At 46.0% G+C, this 17,818-nt stretch overlaps 1 protein-coding gene across 2 annotated transcripts in view; it reads left to right on the top strand.

Moving 5' to 3' along the window:
* The first annotated feature begins 701 nt into the window (after positions 1 to 701).
* The window catches only part of LMX1B (LIM homeobox transcription factor 1 beta), an 82,908-nt gene continuing 65,791 nt past the window's right edge, over positions 702 to 17,818 (top strand). For both annotated transcript variants that reach the window (XM_008491473.2, XM_008491472.2), the window contains exons 1-2: positions 702 to 840; positions 1,202 to 1,388. In XM_008491473.2, coding sequence (XP_008489695.1) covers positions 702 to 840; positions 1,202 to 1,388 — 326 coding nt within the window. The remainder of the gene's footprint in view (positions 841 to 1,201; positions 1,389 to 17,818) is intronic.

Genomic DNA, 17,818 nt, shown 5'->3' with positions numbered 1-17,818 from the left:
GGGCCGGAGCCGGGAGCCGCCGTCGGGCCGGGCGCGGGGCGGCCGCGGCCCCGCTCCTCCGCCATCCACGGCGGCCGCACTCGCCGTCCCCCGACCCGCGGTGCCGTTCGGCCGCCCCGGGGTTGCGCGGAGCCTGCTCGCCCCGGGCGTCGCCGCGCTTCGGGGGCCGCGGGGGCCCGGCGGGGCCGGGGCACTATTTGACGTCGAGGAGACGGATCACCGCGGCGCAGCGATACGGCGCGCACCAATGGAGTTCAAATGTCAGCAAGTTTGAGGAGGGGTGAGGCGCCGGGGGGTGTGTTCCTCCGCCGCGGCCCCTGCTCTAAACGGCGCGGCTGCTCGGGCCGCCGCATGGCACATGGGCTGCGGAGCGCCGGGGAAGCCCCGCCGCCCCGCCCGGCCCCGCTCCGCCCGGCCCGGCCCCGGGAGGGCCCTCTGCGGAGGGCGTGGGGCTTCGGCGATACCGGCGAGCAGGTGACACCGCGGGCTGCCCTGCACGGCATGTGCGCGCCCGCGTAGCGCGGGCTGCCCCCATGGGCAGCAGCGCCGGCTCCTTCCTCTGTCCCCCGTCTCTGGAAGCGCCGGCAGGAAACGCTCCTCATGTCTCACAGATAAAAATAAAAGCGTCTCCCTACTCCCGGCTGCGGAGCGTCCCCGCACTCGGACAGACGCGGGGCTGAGCCGGCCCCGCCGCCCGCCCCATGGATATCGCAACAGGTCCCGAGTCCTTGGAAAGGTGCTTTACGCGGGGCCAGTCGGACTGCTCAAAGATGTTGGACGGTATTAAAATGGAAGACCACCCTCTGCGCTCGGGTCCGGCCACCTTAGGAGTGCTGCTGGGTGAGTTGCCACTCTTTTCTCGGCTGCTCCTAGAGCCGGCCCCGCGCTCCGCTCCGTGCCCGGGCTGCGCTCAGAGCTCAGGGGCCGGTGCCCGGTGCCCGGGCCAGGCTGCGGCCGCCTCGCCCCGCGCAGCAGGCTTGAGCGGAACTTTCCCACCGACGTCTGCGGGGCGCAGGGGCGAGAGCTTGGCGGGGCCGTCGAACTCGATGTCGCCGAGCTGCGGGCCCGGGGGCGGCTGCGCTGCCCGCCGGCTTCCGCGGGGCCGGGGAACGGGACTGGGGTCGGGTCAGGTCGGGCAGAGGGAACCGGGCCCGGAGCGGGGCCCCGTCAGGCGCCTCACGACGCTGTTTGCTGTTCGCAGGGTCGGACTGCCAGCACCAGGCCGTCTGCGAGGGCTGCCAGCGGCCCATCTCGGACCGGTTTCTGATGCGGGTGAACGAGTCCTCCTGGCACGAGGAGTGCCTGCAGTGTGCGGCGTGTCAGCAAGCCCTCACCACCAGCTGCTACTTCCGGGACCGAAAGCTCTACTGCAAGCAGGACTACCAACAGTAAGAGCCCAGAGCCCGGCGGAGCGGGGAGGCAACTCGCCGGGGCCCGCGGCTGCGTGGGGGGGCGGACCGGACAGCGGGGACTCTGCGGCGGGCTGGGGACGGGCGGGACCGGAGAAGCTCTGAGCCGCGGCGCCGGTCCCGAGTAGGGACATGCCCCCGACCGGGGCTTCGCAGCGCTCGGACCCGCCGCGGCCCGCAACCCTGCAGCGCCGTCGGAGGGTGTTGCGCGGCGGCCCGTTCTACCCGTCCCGTTACGGCCCCGCTCTGCTCTGCTCTGCTCTGACCGGCCCGCCGGGGCTGTCGCGGCCCGGGCAGCGCCGCGGTCGGAGCCGCCCCACGGGCCCGTTCTGCCCACGGCGAGCCCCGTCCCGCCGTCGCCCGCAGCCCCGCAGCCGCGCCGGGAACCCCGGGGAGCGAGCCGGCCGGTGCCGCTCCCCGGAGGCGGGTCTGGGTCGTCGGAGCGCTCCCGCGGGCTGGGCCGGCGGGCGCGGAAGGTGAGCGGGCGGCCGCGGCGATGCCCACGGGGCCGAGCCGCAGGGACTGGCGCCGGCCCAGCCTCCGCGGCCGGAGAAACCCGGCGCTGGCTCCGTCCCGGCAGGCCCGGGCGCTGCCCGCACTTGATATTTCGGCTTTATCCCCACTGTCAGGCTTTGTCGGGAGCGGCCCCCCCGCCGCGCCGCGTCCCTGCGCGGAGACAGAGCCCCTACCCCGCGCCGGGTTTGTCCTCCCCTGCAGAAGCCTACTTCATGCTTGTCACCGAAATTGAGGATCCTTTTTGTGCCGGGAGGGGGGCGAACATGGGCACTTCAATCACTAGGACATAATATGGCTCTGCTAGAAGTCTGGCAACAAACAAAGAACAACAACTATTGGTTTGCATCAACTTTTGTCAGGCATTCAGCAGGCTTCCAGAAAGGCCTGAAGTGGCTTAGTGGCAACAATGTGCATTTCATAGCTACAGCATGAAAATCCATCTCCATGGAAACTGGTAGTAAATGCTTACATGACATGCTGAGTATAAATATTGTTAGGGTTATAACTCTTGTATAAATGGCCCAGATAAATGTCCCCCTCTTTAGGAATTACAACAAAACGTGTTATTTCATACTTCAGCCCTCACTAGCACGTTATCAAGAGTCAGCCACAGGCCCGAGTGCTTCCCATGAAAATAACCCGGAGCTTGCCTCTGCAGGGCTGTCGGGATCCTGCCCGTGCCAGGCTGGGGCTCCGGCATGAGCTCTATTTTCTCTTCCCCCGTTTAGGGAGCACATCCATGGACTTGTCTTCTATATAAAACAAATAACCCCATATAAGCTATAGTTTTAGATCAATTAAACTTCTGCCTCTGTTGGTAGTACTACCTAGTGTATTTTTGTTAACTAGAAAAGAATTTAGAATAGTCTTCGCTACTTGAAAAAGCATTATTTGGCAATGTAAATATTTATATTAATTGCAAGCAAATGTACCCTATAAGTCCCAACTTTAGTTTCTGTGAAATAAAGGATAACTCTTCGTGACTTAAAAAGTGAGATCATAGATTATTACTTTGTTAAAACAAAAATACTTTCCTAACTGAAAAATAGAAACATCACTGCCATATTAGCAAAGTTGTCCAATTATATAGGGGGGAAATGGGGTAACCAGGCTGACGAGCAATAAAAAGATATCAACATGTTATCCTTTGTTGAATCCCAGCACCTAGTGTGACATTACATGGTACCCTGCTGTGTGTGCCCCTAAGGACTGACAGCAGCGACAGCCCTTGGGAAGGGGGGGGGAGACACAGTAATTCAAAATTTGTTTTCTCTGAAATTTTATTAGCCCTGAAGAGCAAATATGCGAAGCTACACTGAGTTATTTTTGTGCTCTCCCTGTCTTGCTGTCTTTTAGACTGGAGAAATACTCTTATGATAAGAAATAGTCTTTTATGATAAGAAATATTCTTTTATGGTAGCTAAAGGATTAAAATAGTTACTTGTACATGCAAGCAGTTCTCCTGGGCTGTGGATGCAGATGATCAGTTTTATCAGTATGAGTGTGGAGGGAGGAGAGAAGCCATGAGCAAGTTGTACAAGTCACCTCCAGCTTGCTGGTATAGCCACCTTCTTGTGCTGCACCATCCCAGGATATGGAATGGCTCCGTGCAAACTGAGCTTTGAAGCAATAAGATGAAACACGATCAGTACAGAGAAAGACCAGTATCAGTTAAATCAGGTGCTTTTTGTTATCTTGAGTCTCATTTACAGATTTCTGAGGGGGAAAAAAAAAAAAGGAGGGACAATAAAGATCACTTAAATATCTTAGTTACTGAAATTTACTTTAAATAGATTTTTCCGTACATAGTAACGTAATTTAAAGGTCAGATTTCTCCAGAACTCCCAGGACCATTATCAAGTGCTGTGTGTAAATCTTTGGAAAACCGGTGTCTCGTCTTTCTAATGAAAGCAAGCTTCTAATGGGTCAGATATCAGAGCTTAAACCTTTCACTGGGTCAGGAATGATTACTGCCCATCCTTGGATGAGAGCATTTCACATTAGGGGAAGGATGAAAACGTATTTCTATTTTAATTTTTTTTTTTTTTTTTTTATGAAAATGCTGGCTGTTTGAAACTACCCCTCTACTTGGAGTGCTGGAATAAATCCTGGGGGAGATGGATTAGTAGCCCAAGCACAGTTTGAAGTAGTCAAAGGTGTCTGATAAGTGTAATTTATAAAAAAAAAAAAAAAATCGTCAGTATGTTAGTGGGACCAGCATCTAATCTGTGCCTGTATTTTAGACTCTTTTTATACAAGCATTTAAACAAATTTTTGCACAACTGCATCCTGATCATTTGATTTAAAGCAAAGTACTTACTTTGCTAAAATTTAAGATTTTGAGGGTCATGGGTACATTTTATTGTGAGTTTTTTAAGAAGAAAAAAATTGAGTATTAGAGGGAGGCTGGCTCTCACAAGCCCAGGTCAAACTGAATCTTTTTGATTTTAATGGAAGCTTTGCCAAATTGCAGGACTGTTGCACATTTGGAACCTTAGACTTAATGCTTCTTTTTCTTTATAACAGGTTTTCTTTTTGGCTAATTGAAACCTTCAGAATCAATGCTTACTAAAACCAGGGTATTTGTGGTAGCTATATTCCAGTAGTTTCCTTAAATTAATTTATCTGTGTACCACTCATAACAGTGCTTCCTAGTATAAAAACATTAATAATTATAAATATTACGTTTCATCCCCATTTACATATTTTCTTCTTTTTTGGTGACTGTGCTTTTCTGGTTTGTTTTTATCTCACTACTCACTGTTACATAATGATTTGTCCTGGTATGCTGATATTAAAAAAGATACGCTATGTTTCAGGTTATGTATTTAATATATAAGAAATACATATAATTTCTAGAAAGATCCCTGTTCCTATTATAGCTTTGAAAGCAAAAACTGTAAATGAGGTCATTTATTCAAGGGATAGGATACCAAACAATCACAGTTGCCATCTCATAATTTTTCATTCATGTATTTTAAGTTTTGGTGAGGTTGGGAAAGAAAAACCTTTATATTTTTATTAGATTCTTCAGGATATGTCAGTCATTGTTTTAGCATCATTATTGGATGCTATTGAAAAAGACTTGCCATATATTTCTGGTAAGTCTTTATATGGTTGGTTGTCCCTGAGTACTTTCTTGTCAGTCTCTGGGCTTATTTTTTATGCTCAATCCGCACAGAGCAGCGTGTACCTCACGGGAAGGAAGGCAGATGCTGGGAAGCCTTGTTGGTGCAGGGAAATGTTGCCCTTCCAGATCTGGGAAATTCTTTTACAGAAATGTAGTACCAAAGCTGACGTTTCCGAGTTCAGTTACATTTTATATTTGAAATAAGACAAAGGCTTCCTATTAGCGTCTCTTGTTTTGGTGGCTGTTGCTGTTCTTGCAGAGTGAGCATGTCTGCAGCCTGTGAGCTGGGGGTGCAGGCAGCACCCGGGCCAGGAGGGGATGGAGCTCCAGGGTTCTGCTGCCTGCAGAACGGGCAATAGCTGTTTCCCAAGAGGAAGATTTTACATGTTTTAAATTTGACTTATTTTTCTTTTTTATTTTTTTTTTTTAATATAACTGAGGAGCACCAGGCATGTGATTGCACTCATCAGTGCAGTTGTTCATCATCTGAACTCTAAATAGTGTGGGGCAGTAGTGTCCTCTCCATGGCACAGGCATGGGCCCCCTCCTCAGGCTGGCACTCACTGATCCTCGTGCCCTTGTCAGTAGGAAACTGCAGAGAAACTGATTCAAGCTTAGAGGTGAGGAGTAGCCTGAGCACATGCCCAGGCCGTGGAGTCATGATTAAAGTTATGTCATCCCCTAAAAATGCTTTTAAAAGTCGCTGAAATACTCTGGCATTTTGCTGGAAATCCAGCGGGCCCTGTGCTACCAGCCACGCCGGCCCCACTGAAAAAATTCTCTACAGGGTCAGGAGCTCCCAGCACCTCAAAACAATCCCAAAAGTGGGAGCACTTCAGAAATGTTCCTGCTATTTCTGCTGATGACGTCAGCAGAGACGCTGGGATGGGGCAGAGCCCCTGGGGTCCCCCCATCCCAACAGGAACCATCTGGGGAGCCCCAGGAGTGGCTGTGGGGCAGAGCACAGCTGGGCCCAGGGGCAGTGGCTGGGGCTGCCCAGGAGCTGGGCTGGAGGAATGGTAGTGGGGATCTGGAGTGGAAAGGGCTGCAAGAACTTGGGGAGACATTTTGGTTTCCTGCTACAATCATGGTAACCTGACTGGACAGAGTAATTGGAATTGTAGTATGCAATTTGCACTAATCCATGGCAGAAAATGATAGGGAGGAATCTTTTTTGCAATGTAGGCAATATGGAATTAGATCAGTAAGAGGATAATTTATAATATTTAACCTGATAAAAAATATGCAGTAAATACAAAATACTCTGCAAATATTTCGTCACTGAAATATGTAACAAACAGGAACATATTGTATTCTGTTTAGAAATCACATCCATATTTTTTTGGTCTAAACTTTTGAGCTACTTCAAAGGCTTTTATCATACCCTTTCAACTATCAGCTATCTATTGTGATAAAATAACCTGGATTATAGTAGCTCCTCTGAGACTATGTTATTAGTGTATTTCATTGTAAATATATATTCCTTTTGCTTGCCTCCACCGTAGAGCAACCTATAAAGCATGCTGTGTCTTAAAATGCTGACTGTCTGATGCACTTGAAAGGTGGGTGCATATTAAGTAACAAGTAGAGGCTGATTAATTTAGCCATATAGTTGTGAAGGAAAAGGAATATACTTCTCATAGTGCAGCTATGATTTTTATTTTTCATTTCAGACAAAGTTTGAATTTATACTAAATCTGTTACTTCTTGTTGTAACAGGAACTGATTTAGTTTTATTTAATGTCTCTGCTGGAATGAAGAGTAGAACGTATACAGTAAATTATCAGCCAAGAGCTTGGGTTCCCGGCACGGCAAGTACATTCTCTGTTTGCACAATTTTCCTTGTGCTGTTTGGTTCCTGTGGCAGTTTGGAAGAACGTGGTCTGTAAATACAACAGTAATATTTCATTGCAATTTTAGAAAGGGACTTTCTACTTCTAGGGCTGGCCTGAACTATGCCACAAGTTACATAAAATGCAGATTCACAAAAAGGCTGTGGATTTAAAACCCCAGCAGTATGGAAAAGATTGTTACAGTATCCTCTGTAAAGGGTGTTCTAGGTCAAACAACATATTGCAGGAAAAACAGGGATAAATGCTTCTCTTTGCCTCCATTTTTTTTGCTCACATGGTGTATCATGTTATTGCTCAAGTGAGGTAAGAAAGCAAGCAGGTAAATAAATAGAACTGTGAAGTGAATTGTAAAGTAATCCCCAGTAAAGGTAAACAAACCGGGTATTGCTCTTGGATGGTTTAGTTTGGTAGAAAGGTTTTTTTGGCATGATTTGAAGATGATTGCATTTCTCAAGAGGCAAAGATTGAGCCATAATGAAATGATAGTTTCTCATTCGTTACAAAATATAAAAACTCAACATTTGTTCTGAAAGAAAAGGTTAGTTATAAGTAATAGAGTAACGTTAACCTCCGCAGCTGAGTCTCTAACAGCCAAAAAATGAAATTAGAGGAGTTACTTTGGATTTAGATGCAATTAAGAACAGAAATTTGGCTTTCTTTAAGTCAATTGGAATAAATATATCAAGTGGGCAGGGAATGATTATTGAATATGCACCCTGCAGACTGTGCAATTGTGGTATGCTGTATCTAAAGCTATGAATTAAAACTTATTTTTGTTTGATGAAAGAAGTGTTTCAGAGTTCAGGTATTTTTTAAAAATGTAACAGGGAGATAAGATTATTTTGCAGCAGTGGGAAATATAGTAGTACCAGTAACATTTAGGGACGGAAGCACCACTTTTCTCCATTAGTAACTAAGTAAAAAAATATGTGAAAAACTTAATTTCTAATTTTAAATTAATGTTGAAAGTAAAACTAAACTTTGCAGTTTGAGAATAGAGACCATAAGAGGGAAGAAAAATACAATCTTTGTAAGGTACAATGAGCTGAGTTTTGGTTTTAAATGTAACACTCTTTGGTGCTGGTAACTGCATGGTATATAGATATAAATCTTGCATGCCTAGTTCAGGCAAGTTATTCATTGTTTCTGCATGATTCTTTAAATTTAACATAAAATAGAAGTAGATCTTTGACTTTTTTTTTTTTTTTTTTTAAATACTAACTTTACATTTACTTTATGTTCCTGGACTTGCTTTGATTAGGCTGATATTCCTCAGATGAAGGATTGTCTTACTTTTATTTTACTTTTTAGTATGTCTGCTGTTTCTCTGAACATATCTTGACAAACTTGTCCACCGGCTGTGCCTAAGGCAGCCCCGAGGTTGTGCTGTGAGCGGGGTGGGTGGAGGGGACGGGGTCTTCTGTCCCCTGCACCTGAACAGGCTGCTCTCAAAACAGCCATTTTGAGAAACAGGCTCTGGTTGTTCCCAAAGAAATTTCTGACAAATATTTTCTCCTTTTATGTGATAAACACATACACAGAATGCACGTGTTGCCGTTGCCCTTTGGATGCTGAATGTATCTTATAAGTAGAAGGCACCATGTGTGGCAAATTATTTAGTTTTAATGCAGATTATGTAAAAGCAAAACCCTTAAAATGAAGTATCTTGTGTGCAATATTGTGCCCACTGTCTGGAGAAAGGAAACCACTCAGGTCAATATCACCAGGGGAACCCAGGATCTGTTAACACCAAGTGTTCTGGCCCAAGATAGAAATCTGGCAGCCCATCTCACCCCACCTGTATGCTTCTCAACACGATGCTCCAACAGGACTGGTGTATTTTACTCACCTTTCAAAAATATTTGCTCCTGGGCAACTGAACAAGCAGACATTTTGCGATTGTATTACAGTGAAGGAATCATTAATATGATTAATTCTGCTTTCTTATTTTGTTGGTTTTGAAAATTCTGCAATGACCTTTTTTGTAGATACAGCAGAGCTGCTGCAGCACAAATTTATTGAATGCCCTTAATATCAACATAAACAACAAATAACATATTTCGTGGGAGCTTTATAGGAGTTTCAACTCTAATGGTCCTGTAGCAGCCAGTGTGTTTAAAGGGAATACTTGTCATGGAGGTCATTTGCTTTGCTTCCAAAACTCTTCTTTTTTTTTTTAATATGCACAAAATCTTCCTTTGCAAATGCTGACTTGAACTTATGAACATGTAATTCCTTTGCCTTCAATGAGAGTCATCCTTGCTCATCAAAGGATAGAATTTGGCTCTTGATTTTACTGCAATCAGTGTATTATTTATAATGTATACGAGTGCACGTGCACTCTCCCAGTAAGAGCTAGTGGAATTTATGTGCACATGCTGAGGACCAAATCCTCCTGGTAGGTTTTAGGAAGTTTACTTTCATGTGTTTGCTCCTTTGTGTAACCTGAATCACCAGTGACTGATTAGGAAAACAACAAAAAAACCCAAACCAAACAAATCATCTAAATCAATCATAGTTTTTTCGGTTATCACTTGTATTGTAGGTTATTGTTATGATAGGAAGCAAACAAACCTGAATTTGCAGAAGAAATTATCAATACTGTTTTAAAGTATTTCTAGCTTTCTAGCTAGGCAGGGGTTATCTGTGGTTCTGCTAGACTGACAGAAACATCCTTGCTTCCTAGGGTAGTTTCTCCTCACAGAGGGAGCCCTGGTGCATTCCTGGGGTGTCAGTGGGAGGGTACACTATCACAGAGCATGGGGGGGAAGGTGTGACAGGGACAGTGTTGGCTCTGTGGAGGGGTACCAGGAGCTGGGAGGTCAGTGGGACAGGACCCTGGGCTGCAGCATGGTACCTGCCAGAACTCATTAGTGAGGAAGGTTACAGATCCCATTAACACCCACTCCACAAAACTGTTGATGACAACCTGTGGGATCCTACCCTGTGACACAATCAGCTTGCCTACAGCGAGCATTTTTCTGTCACCTGATAGAGCTGGTCCTGAAGCTTCCCCATGGAAGCAGCTTCTCCGGTTTCTCATTTTTTATCTTATGTCACAATTTCAATCCAGTCATATGGGGGGGAATGGGGTGTGCTTGCTGTTCTTTTGATAATGCATGTGGAATGAGCCAAGTATTTAATTCTGTATCTTACGAAGAGGTTTATTAGCAAATCTCAATGAAGCACTGTAGGAAATCGTAAAACTAAGAAAAAAATGCAAACCAAAACACTGAAATGACTGCTGAGGAGGTGAGCTCCTTTCAGCTGGGGGAAGGTACAATAGTGTCCAACTGTAAATAACATTGTGGTAGCCCCGGCATTATTCATAAATATTCAGGACCTTCTGCAGATAATTTTTTGAAGTTGATGATTGGGGCTAAGCCATCTCTAGTGCAGCAGTTCTTCAGCTGTTTACTGCACTGGTGCTGTGCCCTCAACCTGTGGTGGCCCTTGACTGGGGGCAGGCCATCCTGCCCAGCTCCTGACCCTCTGTGGGTTGCAGGAGAGGTGCTGGGTGCTGCAGGAGCTGTGGGACAGTGGGTAGCAGGGCAGCGAGGGATGGTGCAGCTCCCAGGGTCCCACCGCCGCCACTGCTGGTTTTCAGACTGAATATCTGCTCCATGAAGATGTGTATGTACGAGCAGGCTTAAGTCAGTACCTATCTGTTATAATTTTAGAGAGCAGTCCTGGTGTTACAGGTGCACAGGTGGGCAGTGCATTCCTCCTGCAGCCGTCACCAGTGCCGGGAACACTCCCAGCACAGAGAGGCTGACGCTGCCGGTTCACGGGCCCGGCGGGGACCTGAGCTGGCAAATCCCTGCTCCCAGGGCTCCCATGAGTAATGCCGTTGAAGCCAATTTCCCTGACGTGCAGTGGCTTGCAGTGCCATGCAAGGTCAGTCTTTTACCTGACAGCAAGTGTCTAGAGAGAGCTCGGTGGATCTGCTAGCTGAAGGTGTTGGGGATGGGGCTGTTCACAGCTGAACCCCGCCTTAACAGAAGTTGCAGTTGAATGTTGTGAGTTGTCTGTGCAGTTGGATTTGGTACAGGCTTCATCTGATGACAAGCAAAGTTTCACATGTGGCGTGTGACCCTATGGGTCAGCTCCCACTCACAGCAAGAACTGATGAGGACAGTGTGGTGGGGCCCTGCATGAACACTGATGTCAGTAACCAGGCTTCAGACATCCTTTCCTTCATCAGTGACCTGACAAAGCCAAGCTTGTGCTCCTCACTAGGCTGGTGGCCCTTTGGTCCTCTGCAAGCCACTGGGCTTCTCTGTGCTTGTGACTACACTGGAGAAATGCAAGCACTGTATTTTGAGTACTTCCCAGGCACCTTCTGGTCCTCAATGATTAGAGTCCAGAGTCAGAAAGGAAGAGGGAAGAAAGAGAAAGAAGGGACAGAGAGCAAGACCTACCTCTCTGCAGAGCTGAAGCCTGTCTTACTCATGTGCCACTGGACATGTTTTGCATATTGTGGGCTGCTCACTTGAAAAGCATTCCCTTTCTTGTAAGTCAAACATGCTGCAGCTTTGCCGTATCTGGATACTTTCTTACTTTTAGTTATTTACTTACACAGAAGAAAAGTTATTTATTTCATTACTTCGTTTTCCTTAGCTGCAAGGAAGCTGTCCACACACTATGCTGTGAAAATCACCAAGGGGTGACAGTAGCAGTGTTTTAGCCACGTGCTGCTTGCATTAGCTGTGGCATTTGCACAAGTGCTGATGCTCCCAGCAGATACTCCAGTGTCCTGCAACCGCCTTCTGGGCTGCATGTGTGTAAAATGAAAAGCAATACTTAGATGTTTTACAGGTGAGACACGGAAATGGGACTACTGGTAGTACTACAAAAGGCAGGTTATTGTTAAGAGCAATTTATGAAATGTTGCAAAAGCACAAATGGAGTAAAACTATTTGAGGGAATAAATGTCATGTGAAATGCTGCAGTGATACTATCTCTACTTGGTATTGTTGGTTCGAACCTGCCAGGTTTGGTGGTTGGAGCTGCAGCAAACAAGTGATTCATCTGATGGGAGCAGAAAGTGCTACAGCCAGCAGCGACTTTGTTAATGGAGGAACAGGAAGAATCCCACTGCTGGGGAGGGTATCTCCACTGCTCCCCACTTGCTCCTGGCTGTCACAGCCCTTGCACAAGCTGCCGTGGGAGAACATCTCATGAAGGAGACAGAGTTTGTGTTTCAGCAGCAGCTTTCCATCTGTCCTTCACTGGGGGCTGCGGGAATACTCATGGCTTTGCAGGGTCCTGGGGCTCCTGGGTGGGTGTCCCAAGGCAGAGGGAGCAGACAGTGCTCTGAGCATGTAGGTAGCCCTCCTAGCTTGGTCTTCAGACATGTGCTGCCTCAGCCTCGCTACCCATGCCCAGGCCAGTTCCCCAGCTTGGTTTTGTGGGTGTGGAATAAATTAGTCTTGATGGCGCCTGCATTAATTTTATGTGGGAGAATCCCCAGAGATTCCAGGGCAATTACAGGGAGAGCAGCCTTGCCCAGCGCCGCGTCTGCCCCATCCAGGCGCTGCTCCTCACCGAGGAGGTGGGCGGCCTTACCAGAGCAGTGCTGCACTCTGTCTGTGCCCACTCCCTGCTGACAGCCCCTGAGCATCCCCCAGGTATCCCCACAGCATCCCCCCTGCAGGGGCCAGTGCAGGGTGCCTCATGGTCATGGTGATGGGACTGAGCACTGGGCGGCTGTGGGGCTCACTCTGCTGATCTGCCTCATACAGAAAGGTTGGAAAACAAGCCCAAGGCAAGCGAACTGTCTTAATTTCATACATGGCCTATGAATATTGGTTGAATATTCATAATTGAAGCCTGTTCTATTTGTGGCTTTTTTCTTGCTTAAAAATTCAGCTCACATTTTGGCAGGGGTTTGAGTGCATAGCGGATACATTCAATGACAAGAGCTATAACATTCAATTTGTTGGATGCCACAATTAAACCTCAGCTTTTTCACCCAGCCATCTGAAAGCCAATTGCGAGTTGTCACTCAAGCAAGAATACACATAAACAAGGGCAGCACATAGGCTTGGATCCTAACAATGTGATTTTCATCGCCTTACCAGTCTTTGGGGAGTCTTCAGCTTCCATCTGGAAGTACCTTCAGCCCTTTCCAGCTATGGATCTTGAAATAGCTAGAACAGAGAGAAAACCAAAACTACATGGAGTTTATTGCCATTTCAGAAGGGAAAAAGTGTTTGAAAAAGTTTATTCAGGAAGCCAGGGGAAGTTAAGTGGGAGACATTTGCCATTTCATCAGTCTGTTGGTGATAGCCATTCATGTCATAAATGGCTTGTGTCATTTGATGCCAAAAATAACACCATTTCCCTCCCCAAAGGCCTATAGGGTTTTTTTGCAATAAATGTTTATTTGTTAATAATATACTTTAAACAGCCCAGTCTTGACCTCAAGTCTCCAGAAGAATCCATCTTCTCTCTGAAAAATCCTACAAAGTTTGTGTAATTTTTTCTGGGAAGGTGTAATTGATGGCGCAGTGAAGGGTAGTGTGTTTGCTTTAACTACTGCAGCTGCGTGGATTAACTGTTTATAAGGGCCTACTGTGCTTTGAATGGCTACTTTCTTAGATTTCAAGCTTTAGTTGACAGCACTTCCTAATGGTTTCTTAGATTTGCTTAAGTTTGATCAGTAAAAATAAATTTCTGCACTTAGCTTACCCATTGTTCTTTCCTTGTTGCTGCACTGAAAGCTGTTAAACACTCCTTTGTAGGACTTTGGGTCCATTGATGAACCTGTGCTATGTGACCTTGCTGAAGGGGATGGCCAGGACAGCTTTGCTATGAAGCTGAGCAGGGGCCTGGTCTTATTCCACACCTTGTGTTGACTTGAGAAAAAAATGCAAAAGACATTTGGGTGCATAATGAATAACTTGTATGCAAATATTTTTAACAGGCTTTGTCAGTTTAGTAACTGGAGTCTCTTAGATTCTGACACAGAACTGGCAGATTTTAAAAAATGCATGGTTAAATATTTGAAAACATAATCAAGAATTTTGTAAATATGCATGATATAGAAACTGTTGTTTTGAGATAAAATAACAAGTCAGGTAATTAATTTATAGTATGTTGCACTGTTTTGAAATTGCCTTCCCAAAAGCTGGAGTTAGATTTCCATTGGCAAAGAGGAATGCCTATGGCACGTGATCAGCAGCCCAGTAATATAACAATTCTCTTTTCAGGAATCACCAACTGCCACTGATCCAACCAATGTTAAATCACATTTTTCAGCTGCTTTTGTTCTTCTGTCAACCCCTCTAATCCTGGTCGTCTCTTATGATTTTTCATGCATACTTTTACTAAAAAAGCAAAGTATTAAGACATTTGTCAAATATTTGTGTTAGTCCTAAAATTAAAATGTGGTTTTCTGGAAGAACTCTAGAGGACTTATTTTCTTTAAGATCATCTGAGTTATGGGAGAGAATTAAACATTTAATTTCTCAAAGCATTTCAGCTTAAAGTGCTAGTTTGTTCTCAGTCAGACAGATGCTTAGATAAAGTAAGGAACACTGTAAAATGAATGGAATTAATTTTTTTCTTTAAACATTTTACATTTGTGGAGCTAAATTATTTGGATAATATGCACACTCTGGCATTTTGTGTAAAACCTGTTTTAGTGGGACTCCGTGGCACTAAATGGCACTAATAATTTATTGAGAATATGTTTGTAGCTTATGATTGTGACAATTATACAATGCTTTAAAAATACATTTTTTGAGAAGCATAGCTTCTATCTTGGGCTAGGGGTTAATTTTACTCAGTCTCCTTAGTAGCTATTTACAGGGTAAAGTTCCATGCACAGATAGTTGAAGAACTGGCAGCCTTAGGGCTGCTAAACTGCATGGTGAGTGCTCATTTACCTCCCAGAGGCATTTTCAGGGGCAATCTGAGCCACAGTAACCGGAGCAACTCTCCCTTTATGTTCTGGCAGAGCCTTGGCTAACCCCTGTGCTGCCCTCCCTCCTGTCTCCTGGCTGCCAGCACAGTGACCTGCTGGAGCTCAGGCTGGTGGCCAGTGTCTTGGTAAGGCAGAGGACCAAGGATGGTGATGTCAATCCATGTTTGCAGGGAGCTGTGCTTGGAGGTCAGGGCAGGAGCATCAGGTGGGCTGCTTGCTGCAGGGTTCTGGGGAGCAGAGTCCCCTGTCCTACTCTGTCCCTAGAAGAGAGCCCCATGTGGACCTTGCCTGTACCTCTTGAGCCTTGCTCTGGGCATGGAGAGCTTCCTGCTGCACGGGGACCTCTGGTCGCCCTGGATGGCGTGGCAAGCCCTGACCTGCTCCCTGGGTCCTGGGGACCACGGTGGGCATGCAGGGGATGTTGATGCTCCCAAGTCTACCCTTCAGGCTCTGGTGAAGTTTCTTCTAATTCACTCACAGCTGGGTGCAGTGATTCATGCCATCAGCATCAGCTGCCTGTTTGTGAAACTGAAAAAAACAACCTGAAATTGTCTGAGTCACATTGCTAAGGCTCATATGGATATGCCTCTGTAAGAGGATATTAAAAGTCTTCCTTTGTTTGTTGCACAGGAACTGAGCTTTACCATTTTTCAGTCTTTTTGACCAGCTTACTTTGGTGTTAAAGCAACTGACATAACATTTAACTTTATCCTTGTGGATGAGCACTCCTGCTAATTAATTCAGTAACTCTTTTGACCTTCTGTTTAAAAGATCACAACTGATGCTGTTTCCACACAGATACTGCCCTCCTTCAGGATCCTTAGCTGCTCCTTTATTATGAGCTTGGCTGTAGTGTAGATGGCTTGCATCTGTGTGCTGTTATATTCTTGTAATAGTGAATATTAACAAACCTAAATGGACAAATGAGCAGGAGAAAGAGAAGAAAAGCAGAGGAGCAATTAAATGTAACTTTTCATCATGAAAAGGATTTCACTGGTTTATCTTCTAATAAGATTATGTCACCGACACAAGTACCTAGAAGCCCTTGATTGACAGCCTCCTGTACTTTTATCAGGCAGTGTGACACTAAACCTCAGGGCCTTTTGTCGGATAGAGTGAGCTCACGGAAACTTGCCGTCCTAATCCCCTTATTCATGTCAGGCACAGAAAAGAAGTCCTGATCAGATGGCACCTTACAACAGTGTCACCTCCACCCCCTCGTCGCTGGATGGACATGGGACATCTCCCGATTTGCTGTCTGCCTGCACACTGCTGCCAGAGCAGAGCTGAAGCTTCCCCCTGCCCTGCCCTGGGAATTTGCTGTTCTGCTGCCATCCAGGAGAAGCTGAGCATATGGGGCAGAAAGATCCAGGGAGATGGTAGGAGGATTCACAGGCTGACTTTATTGTGTGGATTTTCTTTTCATTTTTCTAAAGAAAGTAAGGTGTTTTGAGGAAATATTTCCTTTTGGGTCACGTGTAAGCTTTCCATCCAGAAAAAGGAGCAAATGGAACTAAAAAAACTTATCTTTTCAGCAGCAGAGGATCAACATGAAGTGCAAAATGTTGTTGTTGCCCAGCAGCAATTGTTATTCGGTCTAATACTTCCTGAAGCTCAGAACAAAGTTTTTTGCCCTCCTTAAAGAGTGGCTGCCTGTAGAATTCACTCCTAAGTGTTGTGGAAGTCAGCAATTCATCCCAGTTGCTTGTATTATAAGTTTCATAGCTCCAGCCCTTTCTTAGTTGTAGGAATTCCTTTGTGCATATCCCTGCGGTAACCTATTTCAACTAGCGGTTCCCTGCGGTGCTTTATTTACTTGTCCAACTGTTTGGAAGTCTGTTAGTCTAAAGATCAGATGCTCTGAAACAAATCTTATTACTTTAACCAGCTCTGCAAATTCTTCTTTCTCCATTTTTATTGACTTCTCTTCAGCTAGAACTAATACACATGCAGCAGGTGGGCAAGTATGTCTCTCAAAGTTTAGCCTCTCAGATTTAACATGAGAAACTATAAATCTTTTTGTTTTCCTTGGAAAATGTGGGAAACCACAGGTATTTGAAGAGTTGCCTTCTTGGTGGATTTGTGAAGTTTATACTGGTTTCTGTAATTTTTGAAATAGAGGTCTGGGAAATTTTAGAAGTATGCATTCTGGGGGATAGACTAATTAGTTTTTTCTAGTGTTAAGTATTTTTTCAAAAAGCAAGGGAATGGAAGATTTTAAAGAATTTTATTTGATTTTCACCCAGCCTGGCACCTACTGGGAGGGATACTGTGTAAAACTTCCTTTAGCTGATCTGCTACAAGCTGATACAGTCGGCACTACTCACCAGTCCTAGTTCTAGAAGGCGTGTCCAGCTCCTCTATTTTTCATCTCTATGCACATTTTGAACGTAATTTGAGATGTTAAGAGTCAGTCCTAATTAAACGTTTTTTAAAATCTTCCAGGAATTCCCCTTTCTCCTCCCTGTCCCCCCACCCAGTCTCCTGGCGACCTGGTGCTCCCCGGTCTGAGAACACATCTCATCTTTGGGAGATGCTTGTGCCTCTCGTGGCAGTTTCCTCCAGCAGATCTCAAAAGTCCTTTGCAAAGCAGCCTGCCAGGGTTCCTGCAGGCTGGGGCCTGTCCCGGGTGTGCTCACTGCTGGGACACTCCATTTCTTCCCATGTCCTCTGAGGAGCGTTGCTGCACCAGGAGTCAGGATGGGAAAGTTCTGTCTGGGGTGTGCAGAGCAGTTCACTGCTGCAATTTGTTTTTCCACCTTAAGCACCAGTAACTGCAGTCATACAGTGCAAGCAGGGGAACAGGCACACTGCCTTACTTAGAAAAAGAAAACGGAAAAAAAAAAAAATAGCAGCAAGAGAAGGAATCTACCAGGTGGTGGCTTTCCTTTTGCAGAGTGTGTTTGCTTTAAGCACGCAGCTCTGCATGAATCTCGGAATCAGTTGTCAGGGATCAGTTCAGCAGCAGTCTCTGCAGCAA

The sequence above is a fragment of the Calypte anna genome, chromosome 17, assembly GCF_003957555.1.
Source record: "Calypte anna isolate BGI_N300 chromosome 17, bCalAnn1_v1.p, whole genome shotgun sequence".
NCBI classification, from domain to species: Eukaryota; Metazoa; Chordata; class Aves; order Apodiformes; family Trochilidae; genus Calypte; species Calypte anna.
This window is presented reverse-complemented; position numbering and strand designations above follow the sequence as displayed.